This window comes from Lycorma delicatula, chromosome 2, assembly GCF_047948215.1.
Source record: "Lycorma delicatula isolate Av1 chromosome 2, ASM4794821v1, whole genome shotgun sequence".
NCBI classification, from domain to species: domain Eukaryota; kingdom Metazoa; phylum Arthropoda; class Insecta; order Hemiptera; family Fulgoridae; genus Lycorma; species Lycorma delicatula.
In genome coordinates, this window is record NC_134456.1 from 167101446 (window position 1) to 167121928 (window position 20483).

The window sequence follows — 20483 nt, forward strand, 5'->3', positions numbered from 1 at the left end:
TCAGAATGATTCTTGAAAGAATTTTGTATATTGTGTCTAGGAGTGAGATTCCCCTGTAATTGTTAGGATTTGTTTTGTTTCCTTTTTTGTTTAGCTGAGGGATGAGGGCTGTCGTCCAGTGTTCTGGTAGTTCTTTGATCCAGATGTTGACAAGCTGTTGATAAAGGGCAATCTATTATTTTATATATATAAAGAAAAATATTTATGTGTGTGTCTTTTATACACATCTTCACTTTTATTCAAGTCATGATGAAATTTTACTCACTAACAGTTCCAAACAAGAGGTGAATTGTTATCAAAATTTGTTTTCAAAATGAAAACAAATCCCACCCATTTTATTTTGAAAACTAATCCTCCTCCTTTCTCCACCTTCTTAAGCAAAATTTTAAGCACAGCTTTGCGGTTTTTCGCAAATATCTCAAAGATGGTGAGAAAATCGTCCAAAGTAAAAGATGATTTTCTGAAAGCCCATTCAGTTTACTACATTGCAATTTGTCCGGCTCTGATAGGATTCCTAGTTCCGAAGTTATTAATAATCAAAGCTGAAAACTGGTGCACAACTTTTATGTTCCTTACCCCATTATAAGTGTGAGTCACCATTTCATCTGTTATCTCCTTCGCACCCGTTTTCCATCTCATTGTCAGTCTCTCTTGCTAAGTGTTAGGCTATAAAAAAAACCTGCAAGATGAACTTGAAGCAGCATTCAGAGCTGCCGAACTGAAGATCAAACGAGTATCGAAGAGATCAAACTACATGTCAAGTATATGTGCGATGCCACTAGTAATAAATTACTTTGTGGAAATAAATAATTGTTAATATACTTTGTGAATAAAAATTATATGGAGTTTATATTTTGCCATCAATTACATTTACTTATTATAAACTGTAGAACATTATAGGGTATTTATTGTTTAACATACACATTTGATTGTAAAATATGGAATTATTATCTATGAGATGGGAGTATTTATGAATATCCTAATTTTATTATCAGACATTTCATTACAACAACCTTTGTTACTCAGGTGGTGGAGTTATTAGCTGACATCAGACAGACATGACATGTCCTGCTTTTAGATTTCTTTGGTTAAATTTTTTTCTTGTAATGAATGTTTTCTCGCTTGTGTATTTTATGTGGTAATTAAATTTAATGGTTGTAGGTAACCAGATATGAGACACAAGTTAATCTTCCAAAAATTACACAATACTTCTAAAAATATCATAGATATTCTCAAGATTTATAAACATTCCAAATCAGGGTTACTACATTAAGACAGAAGAAAGCAACACTACAGAAGAAGGCAAATAGGAATCTTACCTGTTCAATGTAGGTGTTCATATATTGAACATATATATTGATCTATAGGTGTATATTGAATATCATTACTCTTATGGAATACAACTTTGACTGCTAAGAAACAACAGTCAAAGTTTAACTACAGTAGCAGGGAAACCATTGCCTGGACCTCAATAAAATCATCTTTAAATTCTATATATGAGGCTCGGCTGATAAAACTTTGCACACTAGCATGCTACATGGAGACTAAAGGTAGCGTAGAGTTTGGCCTGGCAGCACATGACAGCTAAAATGTACCTCTACAAACCTGTGATAATGTGTTGAAATCTGTTTACTAGTTTGTTTTCAGTAGCAGTTAAAATGGAGTCGAGTACAATTTGTCAACATGGTTAAAACAGCATACAGTGATCGAATTTTTAACAGCAGAAAATGTGAATCCTGTGAATATTTTTCATTGTTTAAAAGTGGTTTATAGTAGTGAAAATGATGTCAGGAGTACTGTGAATAGGTAGAAATTTCTTGAATGCGAAACTGGTAAAGTGACAATTGAGGACGCACTTCGCAGCAGATGACCAGTTTCTTACTGATGAGAAACATCGAAAGGAGGTAGACAATTTACTTCAAAGAGACCGGTGAATCACCCAGCAACGTATTGTTGTTCAGTTAGGCATATCTAAAGAATGAGTAGGCCTTATATCAAGTAATTTGGTTACCGTAAAATCTGTGCACAATGAGTACCGTGCAAACTGACAAACACAAGCAGCCTTGTGTCGAATGTTGCGAAGAACTTTTACTGCACTATCATGCCAAAGGAAACTACTTCCTTTTCAATATTGTGACTGGGATAGAGTTGGGTACATCATTACGACCTGGACGAAAAAAGGCAAAGCGTGGAATACAGACATAACGAATTGTTAAAACCCAAAAAATTCAAAACTCAAGCCTCAACGAAGAAACTCCTTTTAACGATATTTTGGGACACCAAGCATGTTTATGTAACTGAGTATGTGGAACATGGGTGACTGTGAACTCCGAACATTACATTGAGACGTTAAGACACCTCAGATGATGAGTATGTTGCATTCAAAAGACCACCATGCCCATAATCTCGCAACATGACAATGCATGGCCTCACACATCACACACCACTACAGAGGCTCTTCGCATGCTGAAATTTGAGCCTATTCTGCATCCACCATACTTACTGGATGTGACTCCGTGCGACTTCCACTTCTTCCTTTATCTCAAGATTCATGTCAAAGATAATCATTATACACCAATGATGAGGTGAAGGAAGCTGTGGCCACTTGAACTGAGAGAATTTTTCAATGATGGAATGCAAAAATTTGTCATACGTTGGTAAAAGTGTATCAGTGTAAACAGGGATTATATTGAAAAATAAATATTGCATTTTGTAGCTAAGGTATTGTACTTTTGTTCATTTTTTATTTCATACCAATATCTCTTTTCATTTCCATGCTACGCATATATGTGCAAAATTTATCAGCCAAGCCTCGTAGATTTAATTTTTAGTAAATTACTTTATGTATTGTAATTTAAAAACAAAAGTTTTAAAATCATTATTGTCTTAATTTCTTTAACTAATTGATTTAATTAAATAGTTATACTATTATTTTAAACATTTAGTGTAGTATAAGTATTTTAATATTTAGTCTAAAAATAAGTAACTAACTATGAATTTATAGAAAAAATGTAATAAATTATAAATTAATAAACCTAATTTATTTCATTTTGTATTTTTATACATTATGAGAAATAGAATTCATATTGCTCTTTGTTATATTTTAGAGCAAACAGCTAAGTTTATTTTGCAATAATGTTAAATGTAAATAAACAAATAACACTGGTCAACATGATTTTTGTCTCACGAGTACCAGTAGGTGTACTTAATGCAGTTTTTATCCTGTTTTCAAATATGTATTCAGAATTTCTCCATCACCCACAGTTTTTTTGTTATTTTAATTTTTTTTCAATATTTTAAAATGTTTTTTCATTCATTTGTCCATTGTCAAGTAAAAGCTCTGTGAGCATTATAAATATGATGGAGCCAGAAGAGCTAACTCAAAAGGTAGTGTTGCTACCCTTTGAGGAGGTTCAGACGTGTATATACATGTACAAAGATGTTCTAGTGTAGCACATATTCATCAGAACGATGCCAATTGTGAGATAGTAGTAAACCAGTAAACACGTCATGTGAGTGCTTTGAATGTCTGAATTATTGTGCATTACATATTTATAACTTTATTTCTTTTAATTAGTTGTTCATTACAAAATGCCAAGAGCTTGTTTAAATCATCTTAACAATTTTTGTTATGTACATGGTAAAGTGACGCTCAAGTCCCAAAGATGAAATCTTACTCCATTAGTAAATAAGTGTTATAAACTTTATTTGAAGTGTAAAGTCAGGGACTAAGCAAGGGCCTGGGCCCCACATAGTGTTGTTTATTGTGTTCTAGGCTTCTCACTGCATGGAAAAATGGCACACCCGCATGCCATTTGCTATCCCTATAATTTGGAGGAACCCAAAATTCACTCTTCTGACTGTTATTTCTGCTTAACAAACATTGAAGGGATTATGTCAAAATCAAAACATACATTGGTGTACTCTTACTTGCAATCTGCAATGAGACCAGTTCCACACTGCGAAGAATTGCCCATACCAAAGCCTCCTGAACATGTTACATTAGATGAAGAGAGCTCAGAGCCTGATGGAAGTAAGGTAGATAAAGAAACAGATTCTGGTGAATCAACTTTTGAACAAAGATTTTCATTTGAGCCTCATTTACTGACCATTAAGAGGGATGCTCCACATGTGAAATATAGCAGAAAATCATCATTTCTTACTTTCTAGGAGAGTTAAATATTTCGATATTGTGTAGTTAAGAATGTAGAAAATATTAAAATGTTTGAAATTATAAATGCCTGCTCTTGGAAACCTTGTGTGATGGGGAAAAACCGATATCATATTTGAATTTAGGAGAAAAATACTATCAGAATCACATAATTTTCTTCCAGAGATAAAAAAAAAAACTTTTTTGTTCCCCAGTGTAATCTGTCCTAAATGTATAAAAAAAAGACTAGTCGATATTTATGATGATTTTGATCTTGCCAAATATGGATATTTATCCAGTAGTAACTAATTATAGAGTATATAAATGTTTTTTATTTCTTTAAAAGTTACTAAAAAAAATAGAATAATATTGTAAAAGCAGGAGGAATAATACATTAAAATTGATTTACATCTCGAGAAGGTTCATGGAGTAATCTACTCAATATTATTTTAATATCAAGTGTCAAGCAATATATTTTAAAGTTGATGTTTTATAACTGCTGTAAAGCTACAATCTAAAAAATACCAGTAAAAAAATAAAATAGTAACAATTATATTTTATTAACACAATCATTAATTAATTCTGCTGTAGAAGCAATAAAAATTATATTCATATTAGAATATGGGACTTTATAGTAGCAAAATGAGTTGTATAACTGGAGGAAAGAATTAATGTAGATTAACTAGGATTTTAATTGCTGTGGTAACCAAGTTGGTTAGTTATCCTGCAGTTTCATTTCTCACCATTCATTTTTATCACCTAAGCATAAGCTGAAATGGTTCTGTACTAATTATCATATAATTACAGTACTCAACATTTCAGCTTTATATTACATTTTATTAAAAATAAGATTCTTTGGTAATTATTATTAAATAATTTACTGTGGAAATAATTATTTATTCACTTAAATTTATATTTTAGTAGTTTTTTCTTCATGTTTTTAGGTTTGGGACATTTGGTGCACTGGCTGAATATGGAGCTGAAAAAAAGATTTCTGAACATAATACATTGTCAGCAGCTGTAACTGTTGGGGTTCCTACTGGTGTTACACTAAAGATAAAGTAAGATATCTAGTTAATACCTTTTACATAACTGAATAGTTTTTTTATAACCTTCCTGTATTTCTTTCAATGTTTTGTTTATGGCCTGATCATATGAGTGTCAAGTGCATTTCATGTAGGAGGGCTTAATGTAGGTGGTAAGGGTTGTGTGTTGATCTCAAGAGACATGCCAGAAGGCATGTCTTTCTGAAAGGAATGCCTTTCTGGTAGGCCCTCCTGAGCCAGATTAAGAAGTACTTTGCAGAAGCACCTGTGTCCCATGTTAGGATGGCTTCAGAGCTATGTGTTTTCTTTCTTAAGAGTGACTGCAAGCAGCGTCTGTTCTCAATGTTAAAGACTGTTGATTTTTAGAAGGCAATGGAATACCATCATCCAGTGATTCTCAATGTTTTAGCATTATAGTGCAGTCTTTAACTGTTAAATGTTTCAGAGGTAAAATCGCATCCCATTTGGATCTCCAAGGGAGGCAAAAAGAGGAGTTAAGTCATTGCTAACAATTCAACAAAAAATGGGAAGAAGATATAGGTAGGAACATAAAGAGTAAAAATACTTCTGCAAGCTAGTTACAAATATAAAAAAAAAATTAAATAAACAAAATGAATGTAATTGGAGTAAGTGAAGTGAGATGGGAAAGATAAGATTAAAAGTGATGTTACAATCAATTATTTAGAAAATATAATAGGAAAAAATCCCAATGCTTGCCACTTAATAAATGCATAGATGATGCAACTGATAAAATATATGAGCAGATATAAATGATTACAATAGCAGAAGGTGAAGATTGCAGAAAAAGTGGGATATTGAAAAGTTGTGGTAAGGAAGAACAGAAATAATCAAATAGTAGCAAAATATGACTGGTCATACAGAATGAAAGGAGTAAGGCTTTCTGAGTTTAATAAGGAAAATAAAATATATTCACAACAAATACTTAATTTAAAAAAGGATAAAAGAAGACTGCATGGGGAAATTACCATTAGATTAATATATATATTTATCAAATTAAACATACATTTACAGAAGAAAGATTAAGAAATGCAATAAAAAAGGTACATGGGTTGTCAGGGGCTAAAATTGATAGCAATCATACACTTCTGATACAGAAATAAAAGTAATGGTGTAGAGAGTTAAAAAAAAAACAAAATCGCTAAGTGGAGTATGGTAAAATAACTGAAAAGAGGAAAGTTTTTTCTCAGGTATTGAAAAGTAAAAATGCAGAAGGCAACAGTTGCAGGTAAATTTATTTTAGTTGAATATGGAAGATACCATAAAAGAAGATAATTAACTTTAAATTACTTTATTAATTTCACTTTCTTAAAACAACCACAAAAAAATCCATCTCAAAAAAACCATGCTCCAGAAAACTGTCATGATTACTGAATAGTTAGTTAAATTTCACTTTAAGCAAAGATTCTTTACAAATTCTGGGCAGAAATTAAATAAAAAGTTTACAGATCTGAGCAAATGGTTGCAGAATAACAATTAAGATGTAGGAAGAAAAAGGGGCTAATAAGTCATATTATTAATAGATATGTAAATAACTATGTTTTTTAAATATAAAAAAGCATTCATTCATAAATTAATAGAAGTGTTAGAAAGTAAATAGTAGATTGATGAAATGATAAAAGATTTAATTATAGAATCATACCTAAATTGAAAACTGCTATGTATATGAAGGACGTTCAGATAGATTGGTTTGAACTAGAAAAAAGAATACAAGGGTGCTGCCTATAATCAACATTGTTTAATGTATATGTTGAAGGTAATGTAATAAAAAAAAAAAAAAAAGGCGAAGGAATTAGTATAGAGGAAACAGAATAAATTACTTTGATTTGCAGAAGAAATGTTTGTTTTAGAAGATATACACTTGATATTCAAAAAGTGAAAAGGTATAAAAATTAATAATAGGAAACAAAAGTATTGAAAATGGGAGACAATAAGCCAGTGAATCTGCAAAGAATAATAAAAAAATTGAGAAAGTAAACTAGTATAGATACCCAAGTATTTGTACTATAAGATGGTAATAAAAACAAGAATAGAAACTCCTAAGAGAGCATTTTACAAAAAGGAAATATTTTTTATTATATACTAAGATAAAATTAAAGAAGCATTGTGAAAAGTTATGTTTAGTGTACTTTTGTATCATTGTGAAAAAAGGGGAAAAATGGCAAAAACAGATTTTTTGTTAATAAAAGGAAGAAACTGTAAAGATTAAACAAGTTCTTTACATATTTCATCACTGGATATCAGTCTTTATTAAACATAACACTTGCATCTATCATATGCTTTTACAATTGCGTTTTATGGCTTCTTAAGGTTACAGTATTGATTTTAATTACTGATGTAATAAATATTTTTTTAATAAATGACAATTAAAAAAACCCAGAATTGATCAGTAGAATTTGGCAGATTTCTACTTGCTAATAATAGTTATTACTAGGATAACTAGGTATTATAAATATTTCAGTGTACATTATACTAGGCTTTGTATAAATAAGCAAGACTTCATTTTAATAGTACTATAGAAAACAAAATAATAATAATAAATGAACTGTAACCTTTAGTTGGTTAAATATTAGTAATGTTAATTTTTGATTTGTTAGAATCATAAAATTTCCTGTCAAGTTTTGTTTTAAATCAAATGTTTTAAAGTCTGTTTTTGATTGGCTTTTACTCTATAATTAAATTATCAAAATTAAATAAAATTTAATTGTTAGAATTAAATTATCAAAAAAAAACAAACTTTTATAGATGTTTTATTTATTTATAACATATGTCAAATGTAAAAAAAAAACTAGTTTTTTGAGTTACTTTTAATTACTAAAAATTTTTTTTAGAACTACTAAGGATGTAGTTTTTACATCCTATTTTTCATGTCAAATTTCTTATTAGACTACAAAGTTTGCTCCATAATTTGTCTAGCTCTGTTTTAATTTTACAGCAGAAATCAGTACAGAACTTTCCTCTGGCTGTAACTTTAATAAAGATTTTCAGCCAAATCTTTCTATCAGTTTTTTTGTGCATTGTGTAGAGCATCTTCATTTATTTTCTTCTGTTTTTCAGGTTAACACGAGCGAATCAGTCATACATCCTTCCAATTCATGTATGTGAAGAAGTAATGCCAAGTCCTATATTCTACTCAACATTTGCACCACTTATATTGTATTATGTAGTAAAAAAACTTATTGTTGATCCTGTTGTAGCAGAACAGGAAAAACGAGATAAAGAAAGACAACGGGAGGCCAATAAAAAGCGGTAATTAATACTTAATTGATTTTATAGTCTACAATGGTAATAGAAGGCAGCAAATTTTCAGTTGTTGAATATTTCATTTAATTATTAATATCATTCATTTTCAATAGTAAACTCAAGTTACACTGACCAGCACAGTTATTGTTTCTTAACATGTGATACATGAAACCATCTTTTTTTCATTGCTGAAAATGAATCTTAATTCTTCCATAACCCTATGTTTTTGAAAAATTCCAAAATTTAAATTTTGAAAATTGTTTAACTGATTGTAGTAACCTGTTATACCCATATCTGTTCTAAATTTTTATTTACATTTAGTTTTGTTCTTTTTGTATACATTTTAAATGTAATGAATTGTTTCCTTTATATTAACACTTCATGTACAGTTAACCAAAATTTTCTACCATTTCCCATTTATATATTCCAGGACATTATCATCAAACTGAGTATTCTTTGCTTAAATCAAACTTCTGTAACCTCATCTAAAATTGAACATCTCTTAATAAAGTGAAATTTTTTTTTTTTACTGAGGGAATAGATTTTCTCTATGTGGCACAAAATTAAGACCCAGAAAAGCTTATATATTTTTAAATATGGTGCTTATGGAACTGTGATCTAAAGGGTCTTTCATATATCCAATATCCCCCAATCTGCAGTTCAGTTTAACATAATTTCCAGGAAACGATGTGTGATTCCAGAGGGCCTATTTGTGATATATCCAACTACTTACTACAAAGAGTATCTCTCATCTTGAAAAGTAACACATCTAATTAAACCTTATTCTGCAAACTTCATGCCATAAATAACTGCAAGATTAATCCATCGCTTGAACCAACCTACATGTACAATTTCAGAAGCGATATTCCTTATCAGCCTACTAACTGGTTGTCCAAGAACATGAAGGAAGTAACAAAAAATGCAATTCCAATATATAGAGAAAAAGAACAGATTGAATTCAGTCTAAATAAATTGCATAATTGGGTACAATCCCAAGATAAGAAATTTTTTTAATATGTACCTCTGAAACTTCTCAAATTCCTCTTCAGCCATGTAATCCCATATCTGTATTCTATAAATTATAACAGATTTATTCACAGTTTTGGAAATTTCCATTTCCACATGGACAGGAGCATAGTTTTTATTAAACAAACTATTCCACACACTATTCATGCCATGTTTTGGGTTCATAATCCTCTCTTTAAAGTATACATTAAATGACAATTAGAATCTACCTGTCGCCTTTAGATATTTGTAAGTATTCACAATCTCAGTTGTCTAGCTGAATAAAAAAGCTCAGTTTTTTCATACCTGCCCCTTTGCCTAAACACAAGTTTTAACTTTTCTAAATTGATAGTAACCATCTATTACACTAAAACTCTAAATTATTATTAGATTCATTGCCTTTAGAATCTCAGATTATTAAATATCAATGCAATATCATTGATCTAAAGACCAATCACGTAACATAATTCCTCCTCCCAAACATTCTTTAGTTTCATTCACAAATAAAGAATATGTCAGATGTGCACATCTTTACCACTTGTACCAATTATAGTCTGATAACTTACCAACTGGGCCCCCATAACAACACACTAATGAACTTGTGTCTTTGGACAAGCCTCTTTTAAGACATTTATGGATTTATTGGAAGTGCTAGTTTTATCACATTTCATATATATATATATATATATATATATAAAAGATTCAGATAATTCATCAACATACTGTGCTGCTGATAAAAATGTAATACTAGTAGTTGACTTTTGTGGTATCCTGCATCATCAGTTGTTACACAAATTCTTTAATTACCGACTCAATATAATTTCCTCCTCAGTCATGTCCTAATTCTCTATCTGCACTCCATAAACCAAAACAAATACCACAACCAGTAGTGGCAGTGGAGTTGTTCATATAGATTTTGTGGTTAGTAGTGTTTTATGTTTTCTAAATTTTAAGTTTTTTAATATTTGTTTTATGTAATTATAGAATTTGTGTACTGACTGATGACACAGAATCCTGTAAAAGTTGACTGCTGGTATTAGTTTTTTTTTAGGTTTTATCTGCTAGTGTGTTTTGGTGGTTTAGTTGTTAATATTGAATACATAAACTTCCAAATTAAAAAAAAATAATGTTTCTCTTGTAATATACCATCAGGTGAGTATTTTCAGTACTAGTTATCTTTATAAAAAGAAAAATAACTAATTAAACAATTATTTTTTATTTTCTAAATTTAAACAATTACTTTGCCTCATTATTGTATTTTAAGACTTGCAATTAAATCTATTTTTGCAATTAATACTATTTCTTTTACAGAATGGCTGAAAGACGTCGTGAAGCAGAAACTGCCATTAAATTAATGGCTGCCACCTTCTCACGCATCCGTACTGATGAAGAAACTAGAAAAGGATTAATCATAGTCAAGGCTTTTTACGGACGATTGATTGCTAATAATGAAATGGGTGAACCAAACAGTGTACCACAAGATGAAACAATTGATGTTAGAGTACCATTACAGTGCCTAGTCAAAGATTCAAAATTAATTCTTCATGAAGCATCAAAGGTTAGTTTGTATTATTTTTTTGTTAAATTGGTAGAATTCATAGATCAGTTAAATAAAATAGGTTAATTATATAATTTTTCTAATTTCAAGGAAATGTGGATCCACTTTTGAGATTATTACATATTATTGTTTCTCAATTGTGCTGTTAGCGCTATCTGTCTTGAATTGGTAGGAGACCCTTTAGTTGTGGTTAAATAATGCAGGCATATAAAAAAGGATGCAATCCAAATTTTGGGGATATATATATCAACAGTTTTTTAACAATTTAATGCCCAAATAACAAAAATATTGAAATTACATGTACCCATTAATTTCAAAATATTTTTTAAAAGTGATTCCCTCTGGTTTCACATTCCTATCTGTTCCTTGACATTTCAGTGTGTGAGGACTTTTCCGAAAAACTACATGTTCTATATTCCCAAAGGAACATTCTAGAGGTATAGCTGCTGATCTTGAGGTCTTGGTGACCAAAGGTCTTTTGAGATTAAGCAGTGACTAAACAATTCTTTAATAAAAAGTGTACTTTAATAACAGAATAACACTATCATGCTGAAAGCAATATTTTCCTGTAATAAATGAAATAAATTACAGGATTAAGACAGAGTTAATTTCACTATTTAGTTTTATCATAATATAAAGGACATGTTACTCAGTTAGTGGGAGATGCACACCAATTTTAAATGGCCATCCATTTGATGGTTAGTTGTAAATAAGGAGCGGCTCGAATAAGCAGTCACAAACAGCAGCAGCATGGCCTGAGGTGTAGTGGATTCTGTCAAGGGGGAGGGATAGTACACCTAAAAAATGCCACTAAACCAAAAAAGGGTCTTGTTAAAGTACCAGCTGCCAGCAAATAAGTTGAGACTCATGCTCATTGGCAGAAAACTTTGGCAACATCAGCACGCAGGAAAACAGCTGTAGTAGCTTAAAAATGTCTTTGAGATGAAGCAGCCTCGTCATATTCCATTGCAAGTATAAAAAAGACTGATAGGAAACAACCAGAGTTAAGGGATTCCCCCTGTGTAACGTATACTTTTTGGAGTAATAGGGGAGACTACAAGAAGTAGGTTACTAGGAGAAATGAAAGTTGGGAAATGGCCAAGAAAGGTGAAGAGATGAAAATGTCCCCACATTGATTGGGAAGTTGGAGGAAATAATGGACACAGTGACTGCTAAAAGTTAATAGTCACTAGTATATCCAGCAGTGGATATACTAGAGTTGAGATAAAATGACGTGGTGTAAGAAAGTAGAGGAAGCTAGGTTGCTGTGGAGTGGAGGTAAAGAGTGTAAAAATGAGATAGGAATTATCCTGAAAAAGGAATGTTATAATAGACTGAAGATATGGAATATGAGGTCTGTTCAGAAAATTACAGAACATTTTTAATTCCACACACAACAAATACATTTAGTGAAGTGCAGTTGGTAGTATTGTGTTCCGCATAACCTCCTCTGTAACCACATATTCTTGGATTGTTGATATCTTGTTTAGTTTTTGTGATTGTTGTTTGAGTGCAACGTGTTTAAGTGGTAGTAGCAATTTTTGTAATGTGTTGTTGTTGGGAGCAATGATACAATGTAAAATTTTGAGTGAAACTTGGGAAAACTTTCACAGAAATGTTTCAACTTTTGAGGCAAACTTCCAGAGATGCTCTGGGTTGTACACAATATTATGAATGGTTTTCATGATTTAAAAGTGGTCATCAATCAATTGAAGGTGATCCTCAGCCAGGAAGGCCTTTTACTTCAACTGATGACACCCACGTTCAGAAAATTAACAATCTGGTGCATTCAAATCGCAAATTGACTGTCATAGAACTTGCAGAAGAGGCTACAATATTGAGATAAAATTTCAGGCAACACAATGGATTGGCAAAGGATCTCCACGCTCCAAGAAAGCACATCAGTCTCGATCCAGTGTCAAAGTAGTGCTCTTTGTTTTTTCGATTTTAATGGAATTGTGCATTTTGAATTCTTGCCTAAAGATGAAACTGTGAACGATGCGTACTATCAAGACATTTTACAACGATTACTTGAAAAAATCCAAAAAAAGAGACCAGAATTGAGGTGAGACAGCTCATGGTTTCTTCACCACAACAATGCACCTGAATACTCAGCTTTGTGCCAAAAATCAGTTGACCATCCTCTCTCAGCCTTCCTACTTGCCAGATCTGGCCCTTTTGATTTTCTCTTATTTCCGAAATTAAAATCTGTGATGAAAGGACAACGTTTTGAGACTATTGATGACATTAAAGCATATTCGTCACGGACCTTTAAGGTCATTTAAGATAAAGCTATCTAGGAGACAGCTTCACAAACTGGAAACATCACTGGGAAAAGTGTGAATAGGGGAGGGAAGTACCTTGAAGGGGACAAGGACCCTCTAATAATCTGTAAAATTAATAATAAAGATTAAAAAGATAAGTATGAGGTCTATTATAGACCTCATGTGTCAGTGTTAGGATAGGATAATTAAATTAAGCTTATTTATGCCAGGAGAGGTTAGAGAGAATCTAGCCAAGTCATGTTCCTCAACAGGAAAATAAAGAGAAGGATCAAGAAAAATGTTTTAAGGTTGTGGAAAGTTTAATAATAAAGAATAAGGTATGTGCCATAGGAGATATGAAAGCACAGATTGGTAAGGAAAGGATAAGAATGCAGGAGTTCATTGGTCCGTATGATTACAGAAAAAGGAACGAGGAAGGAAATGTGTTACTTGACTTCTGTCGAAGGAATAAACTTGTAGAAAATACATGGTTCAGAAAGAAAAATTCAAAGAAATTAATGAGGTATAGGTGGGGCGATCAGAGGTATAAGTTATTAATTGGCTATTTCCTGATAGAGAAAGGCTCAAGGAAGGAATTAATGGATGTAGTGGCTGCCTGGAAGAAACATTTGGTGTTGACCACAGATTAGTGGTAGTAAAAGTGACGTTAAGAGGGTTTGTTAGGTTAATGGAATGTGGAGCCGAGAGACTAAAAGTACAGAAACTGAGAGATGTGAAAGAAATGGTTAAGTTTAAGGAAAACAAAACATTATAAGGAGTGAATTAGTTGAAATGGAGGAGTGAAAACAATTAAAGATATCAAGTGAAGTGAATAAAAAATAGTATAATTACTTTAAAGTTTTTCTTTTTAAGTAAAATATTTCTGATTTGTAGTGAATAAACTTTTACTATTAGTAATAGCAATTACTAAAACTTGCAGTGTTTGTGATGTAGCATTTAAGTAATATTGTATAGTTTTATAGTATATTGATATCATTTCATTATTATTAAACAAAATGAATATGGCTACCTAATTTCTGTATGCATATTGTATCATGTTTATAAGAGACTTGTTGAAACTTGCATGAAAATAGGCTAAATGTCAACATTTAATTCTCTATCAGACACCTGATAGCAATACATCTTCAGATGGAATGAGAAGATATTCAAAAAAGAAAGTGTGAATTGGAGTTAATAAATCAGCATTCAGAATTGGGCTAAAAGAAATAATTCTGAAAGCATTCGCAATATTTATATTTCATGATTGGTGGGTCACTCAATTATTTGAAACATTTCAACTTCACAATATAAACTGTAAAAGTGAGATTTTGACTTCAAATGGGGACTGCATTTGTGCAAGGCATGCTGGGAGCCGGGGAAAATTTTCATAGCTTCAACCAATCAGACCTTACTTAAAAAATAGCAATCATACTTGTCTTGCAAAGACCTTAAATAAATGTATCATATGTCCTGTTTCAGATTTTTGAGCCACCCCTGGGGCTTACTGAGTTAGCCTCTTTTAGGAGAAGATTTCCAAACAGAGAATCAGGATACCTCAAATAACAAAAAAAAGTAAAGGGGAGCATACAACTGTAGTTCTAGCTACCTAAAACAAACATTGCCGCCATTTTTAATTGGGTAGTCAGAATTTAGTTTTAATTGTATAGTTTTTCTCATCTTATCGAGCTCTTTAAAATGATATATCAAATCATCATTGGTCCTATTTGAAATTTCTAAGTTCTCCCCACTCACCACTGCAAATCAGAGTGAATTATATGTTCATTGAAGTAGCCTCTCAGTACAAGGTATAATTCAGCAAACTACATCCAATTATTTGAGTTATAAAAAGGAAGGTATAAGTTATTTCTCAGTTTTCCAGTATATATATATATATATATATATACATACACACGCACATATGAGGGTTATTTTTTTTTCAAGGTCCGATTGGTCGCGAAATAAAAACCTGCGCAAAAATCAAATGAACCTTTGCACATATGCGTTGCGCAGCATCTCTAGTATCGCCTTCAATCACGCCGCATCACTTTGTTTAGTTCTGAACATGCAGCTATTACATAGACAAAATTTAGTTTTGGTTCTGAAGATGCTGTCCGACCATCACAAAACAATGAGAATGGATGCCTCCCCAGCACTACCACAAGGAGAAGATTTTTTGAACAAAATTGTAACAGGGGATGAGACATGGGTCCATTTCGAAACTGAAGAAACAAAAGAACAATCCAAACAGTGGATGCATTCTCATTCTCCCAGTAAACCAAAGAAATTCAAGCGAACCTTCTCCAACAGAAAGTGTACGGCTGCTGTGTTCTGGGACCGGAATGGAGTTCTGTTGGTGGAATTCATGGAATGTGGCATGACCATCACTGCAGCCTCATACTGCGTGACTCTTCAACGTCTACTAAGGGCAATTCAGAACAAGCGAAGAGGAATGTTGTCATCAGGCATTGTCTTTCTCCATGACAATGCTTGGCTGCACACTGCAGCTGTAACAAAGAAGCTCTTGCAGCGTTTTCGTTGGGAAGAGTTTGATCACCCACCATACAGCCCAGACTTGGCTCCATCCGATTTTCACCTCTTTGCTCACATGAAATGCTGGCTAGTAGAAACATGGCAGAAAACACAGGCAGCTCTGTTCTATGATGAGGATATTGGAAAGTTGGTACCACGCTACGACAAATGTCTAAATCGGAGTGGCAACTATGTAGAGAAATAGCGTAACTATGTAAGTACTTAATACAAATAAAAAAATTTTTTTTTCACTGTGGTTTTAATTTCGTGACCAATCGGACCTTGAAAAAAATAACCCTCATGTATAATATATATATATATATATATATATATATACATACATGTGTGTATATGTTAGTGAAAATTTCTTTCTAAGTAGTTACATGTATCTTTTCTTTTTCAAATTGTATTTATTATATCATTGCAGAGTCAACTTCCAGGTTTTTATGATCCATGTGTTGGGGAAGATAAATGTTTATTTGTGCAGTACCTTTTTCATAATCATCTACATGAAACGACAGTTGGTGATAAAGATTCTCTTATGATACCGAAACAGTGTAAGTACATTTATATCATTAAGATTGCTTTTTGGGTAATTGTTGTTTCTTAATAGTTTTTTCACAATCATTTTTTCAATCAGTATAGCACACAGTAAAGACAATTGGTTTATTTTTACTAAAGCTTTTGTTTTACTGATAAATGAATAATATATATATATATTTTTGAAATACATTATTGCCTAAAAGTATTAACAGTTATGAAGTTCTCACACCAATTTGTACTGTCAGTAGATTGTTTTTGTTAACATTATTTTAAATAAGTAATTATGAGTCATTTAATAATTAAAGAGACAGATAACTATAGAAAAATTATTTGTTCAATGACAATGAAACCAATGGTATTTTGTTTACATAATCTCCAATTGTACAGGGTACCTGGGCTAATGGTAGCCAAAACAGCTTATATTAAAAGAAAGATTTTTTTTTTAATAAACGCAGAAACTCATAAAAATTGAATGTCCGTTAGTCAAGTTTAATGTATATACTTTTTTTAGCTTGGCAGATGTCTAGATTATAATCTAACTTTTGCCAGGTGTTTAGAAGTATCTGCAGCATTATTAGACAACAGCTTCAATGCAATTCAATGTTTTAAATTGTCCAAATCTTGAACTTTTTTTTTGTATATACAATTTTTAATAAATCCCCAATCAAAAACGTCCAAAGTAGTGATATCTGGAGATCTAGGTGGCCATGTTGTTGGACCTCCTTGTCCAACTAATATCCGAGGAAAGTGTTGCTTAAAAGCATGGTAACATCTTGATGAAAGTGTAGCACTATGTTATTGGAAACTGAAGCCTGCAGGAATTTGAGGAACAGCAAAGTTGTCAAGCATGTTGAGATACAGTGGGCTCCATGAAAAAAAATCAATCAATGATGTCATTTTTCGGCAGTCCTAACCAGATATTGACTTTTCCTTTCATTTTTGATTACTGTAAGGGGGGTTTTCAGTACCTCAAATTTGACAATTATGCCCATTAACTTTCCCACATGTATGAAAGGTTGCTTTGTCACCAAATAACAATGTATCAAGATAATTGGGATTGTTTTCAACATAATGCATTACCTCTGCACCAAACTGATATCGTAGGATGCAATCACTTGGTTTAATGTGATAGAGTTGTAAATTGTAGGCTCCCAGACGGAGCCATTTATTAATAATATCGTGAACAGTGGAATGAACAATTTGCAGTTTGTAACTAGCTTGCCTAATTGATCTTCCAGGACTGACAGTGAATGCATCACATATGCAATCCACAGTCTCCTTTAAAGTCATATCCCACTGATGAGTAAACTTGGATGTAGAAGGATCAATATTATTCTATTCAGTTTATACACACGTTAACTGATAGAAACTCCGCTAACATAAGCACATACTGAATCTTTTTGTGGGAGTCCACATCTCTACTTACTGCAATTGCATTGTGAGTCGGCTTGCCTGCACTTGCATATTCCACAGACAAGTGTCTGTAAGTATAACAGAACAAATCTTGAAAATTTCCTGTTGATTGAGCCTATATTAAGAGATTACGACGACTGGTTTTCTAAATATAAACCATTACTTTTGGATACCTTGTATTTAGGTATTTATCTCATCTCTGTGGACTTTGTTGTTAAAATTGTAAAGAATTATTTATCTTTGTGTCTTGAGCCAGATCCATTATTCATTTACCACATTCATGACCACATTTTTGCCAAACTTAATGCCATGTAAAAACATTTTGAGAGGACTACACAAAAATAAATCTGATGGTGCATAATCAGGACTAATAGATGAATGTGGTGGCAACATCTCTCTTCTTAATAGCTTACCATGCCATTTGAATGGTTTGAGAGCAGACATTATTATTATGAGAAGAATTACACCTTTTGAAAGATAAAACAGCTTCAATGCAATTCTCTGTTTTAAATTGTCCAAATCTTGAACTTTTTTTTGCACATACAATTTTTAATAAATCCCCAATCATAAAAGTCCAAAGTAGTAGTGATACTCTTTTCGTTAATTGATTAGCAAGATAACAAAGTGTTTGAAAATCTAGAAGTTTTTAGATAACTAGTGTAACTATCTTGTTGGTGGTTATACAGAGGGGTCCAATAAAATGTACTCACTGTTCGTAATTAAATAATATCTAAACAAAAAGACTTTCACTTTCTAATCTAATGTGTAGTGTAGTGTAATGTAAGGTATTAAATTTGTTGTGGTAGGCAGAACTGGCAATTTATGCCACACATGTGTGGGTGGTTGGTGGTGGAACAAGCAAGTCATATTAGCCAGTGTAGCAGAAGACAGTAGAGTAGCAACAATGGCTGAGGCAAGTTTGTGTGGACTGACAAGACACAATTCAAACTTAACAGTACTGTGACCTCCACAATTGTGTTTACTGGGTTCCTTAAAATCGTGCTCATTTGGAGAGGGCAGTGAATCTACCAGGGGTTGCTGTGTGGTGTGGTCTATCATTGCGTGATTTGATTGGTACATTCTTCTTCAAGGGTACTGTAACTGATTAGGCATATCCTTGATATGCTTTAGACAAGGATTTTGCCTGCCATCCAAAACCTGTATGGTGATGAACTTTTTTACGTGCAACAAGAGCCTGCCTCATTACCATTGAAATGCCAGATTGTACCTCAATAAAACTACCTGTATGGTGGGTGGGTTGAAGAGGTGCTGTTAAGTACTCTCCTCATCTCCTGATTTGAAGCTTGTGAACTTCTACCTCTGGGGGGCCATCAAGAATGTTATATATCGACCAAAACCAGCAACAATTGATGAGCTACGTGAAAAATTGTAGTCATATGCTGCCATTACGCCAGATACACTAACAGCTGTAGTTCAGTGTGCAGTTCGGTACCATGGGTGTTGTATAGAAGCTGCTAGTAGTCATTTCAAACACATACCATAAATCTGTGCCAAAAATTGTCACATCAAGTAAAATTTGTCATGAGATATGGACTAGCAAAGATTGAGTACCTTTTTTGGACCCCTCTGTATATTGCTGTTTCTCTTGTTTATGAAGTGAGCATACCTATTGGTTTGTTAAATTTCTGTATAGATATGCCAGGATGTGTTGTGTCATACAGAAAAGTGGATTTCTTAATTACAAATATTGGTATATAATTATTTCTAAACAGATGTTTTTAGCAAATTAAATTGTCTAATTCAGATAGAACAGGATGATTTCAAAACATATGTGGATTAACTTTCCAAAACAGACCCTAGGATTCATATTAAAGTAACTATACTAGCACTATTCCAAAGTTAACTTCTAATTGGCTGTTTAAAATAAACAGATCGCAAAAAATAAAATGTACATGGGCAATAGTGAATGCAATTTATAATCCTGTTCTCTACTGAAAAAGCATTGGTTGTTGATAAACATGGACCTGTCACTTCATTTCTCCTTACTGTGAATTGGATGTTATTAGTTTTCTGCATGAGGTAGACACCAATTTATATATGTTATAGTTAAATGTACTTTCATGAATTGTTTTATTAAAAATGTTTTGTTGATATCACACCCTGATTGTTACAGCACACAGAGTAAATCCAACACCAACGTGACATAATAATATACTGCTTCTATTGGGGTATGTAGTGATAAATGATGCTGAATCGCACTGCAGACAGTATTCATTTAGTTCTAACATGTTATGATTTATGTATAAAATAATAAAAATTACCTTGTGCCCAGGTTTTGGGACATAATACAAATGGTAATTATATAAATAGAATTGTTCATTATTTATACTGTAATTCAGTGGTCTTTAATAAAATGAAATTTTTCCTTCGTGATTTACAAGTTTTTATGCTGTAATTTTTTTATTCCTAGTATAATGTGTTACCTTGTTAAGAACGAATATTCAGTACATTTTTAAAAGCTTACTATTCTTAAATTTAGTACTTTTTGCCTAAGGTAACTTATAATAAGTTACATTCCTACATTTATATTTCACCTTTTATTGTAAAATGAGATGTAATTAAGTACTTTATTTGCTATTATAATTGCAATACAACAGTGTGCTTTTACAAACTTCTATTTCTTCACTTTGGTGATATCTTTTAGAATTTTATTTAAGTTACATCAGATATTATAATATAAAAAGATTGCCACT

The 20483-nt window shown here is 32.1% G+C and overlaps 1 protein-coding gene across 1 annotated transcript in view; it reads left to right on the forward strand.

Moving 5' to 3' along the window:
- The window catches only part of LOC142319411 (dnaJ homolog subfamily C member 11), a 46727-nt gene extending 26557 nt beyond the window's left edge, over nt 1–20170 (forward strand). The window contains exons 8-12 of the mRNA XM_075356659.1: nt 5095–5211; nt 8272–8463; nt 10774–11020; nt 16241–16370; nt 19904–20170. Of these exons, the coding sequence (XP_075212774.1) occupies nt 5095–5211; nt 8272–8463; nt 10774–11020; nt 16241–16370; nt 19904–19932 (715 nt within the window). The 3' untranslated portion in view covers nt 19933–20170. The remainder of the gene's footprint in view (nt 1–5094; nt 5212–8271; nt 8464–10773; nt 11021–16240; nt 16371–19903) is intronic.
- The last annotated feature ends 313 nt before the right edge of the window (nt 20171–20483 follow it).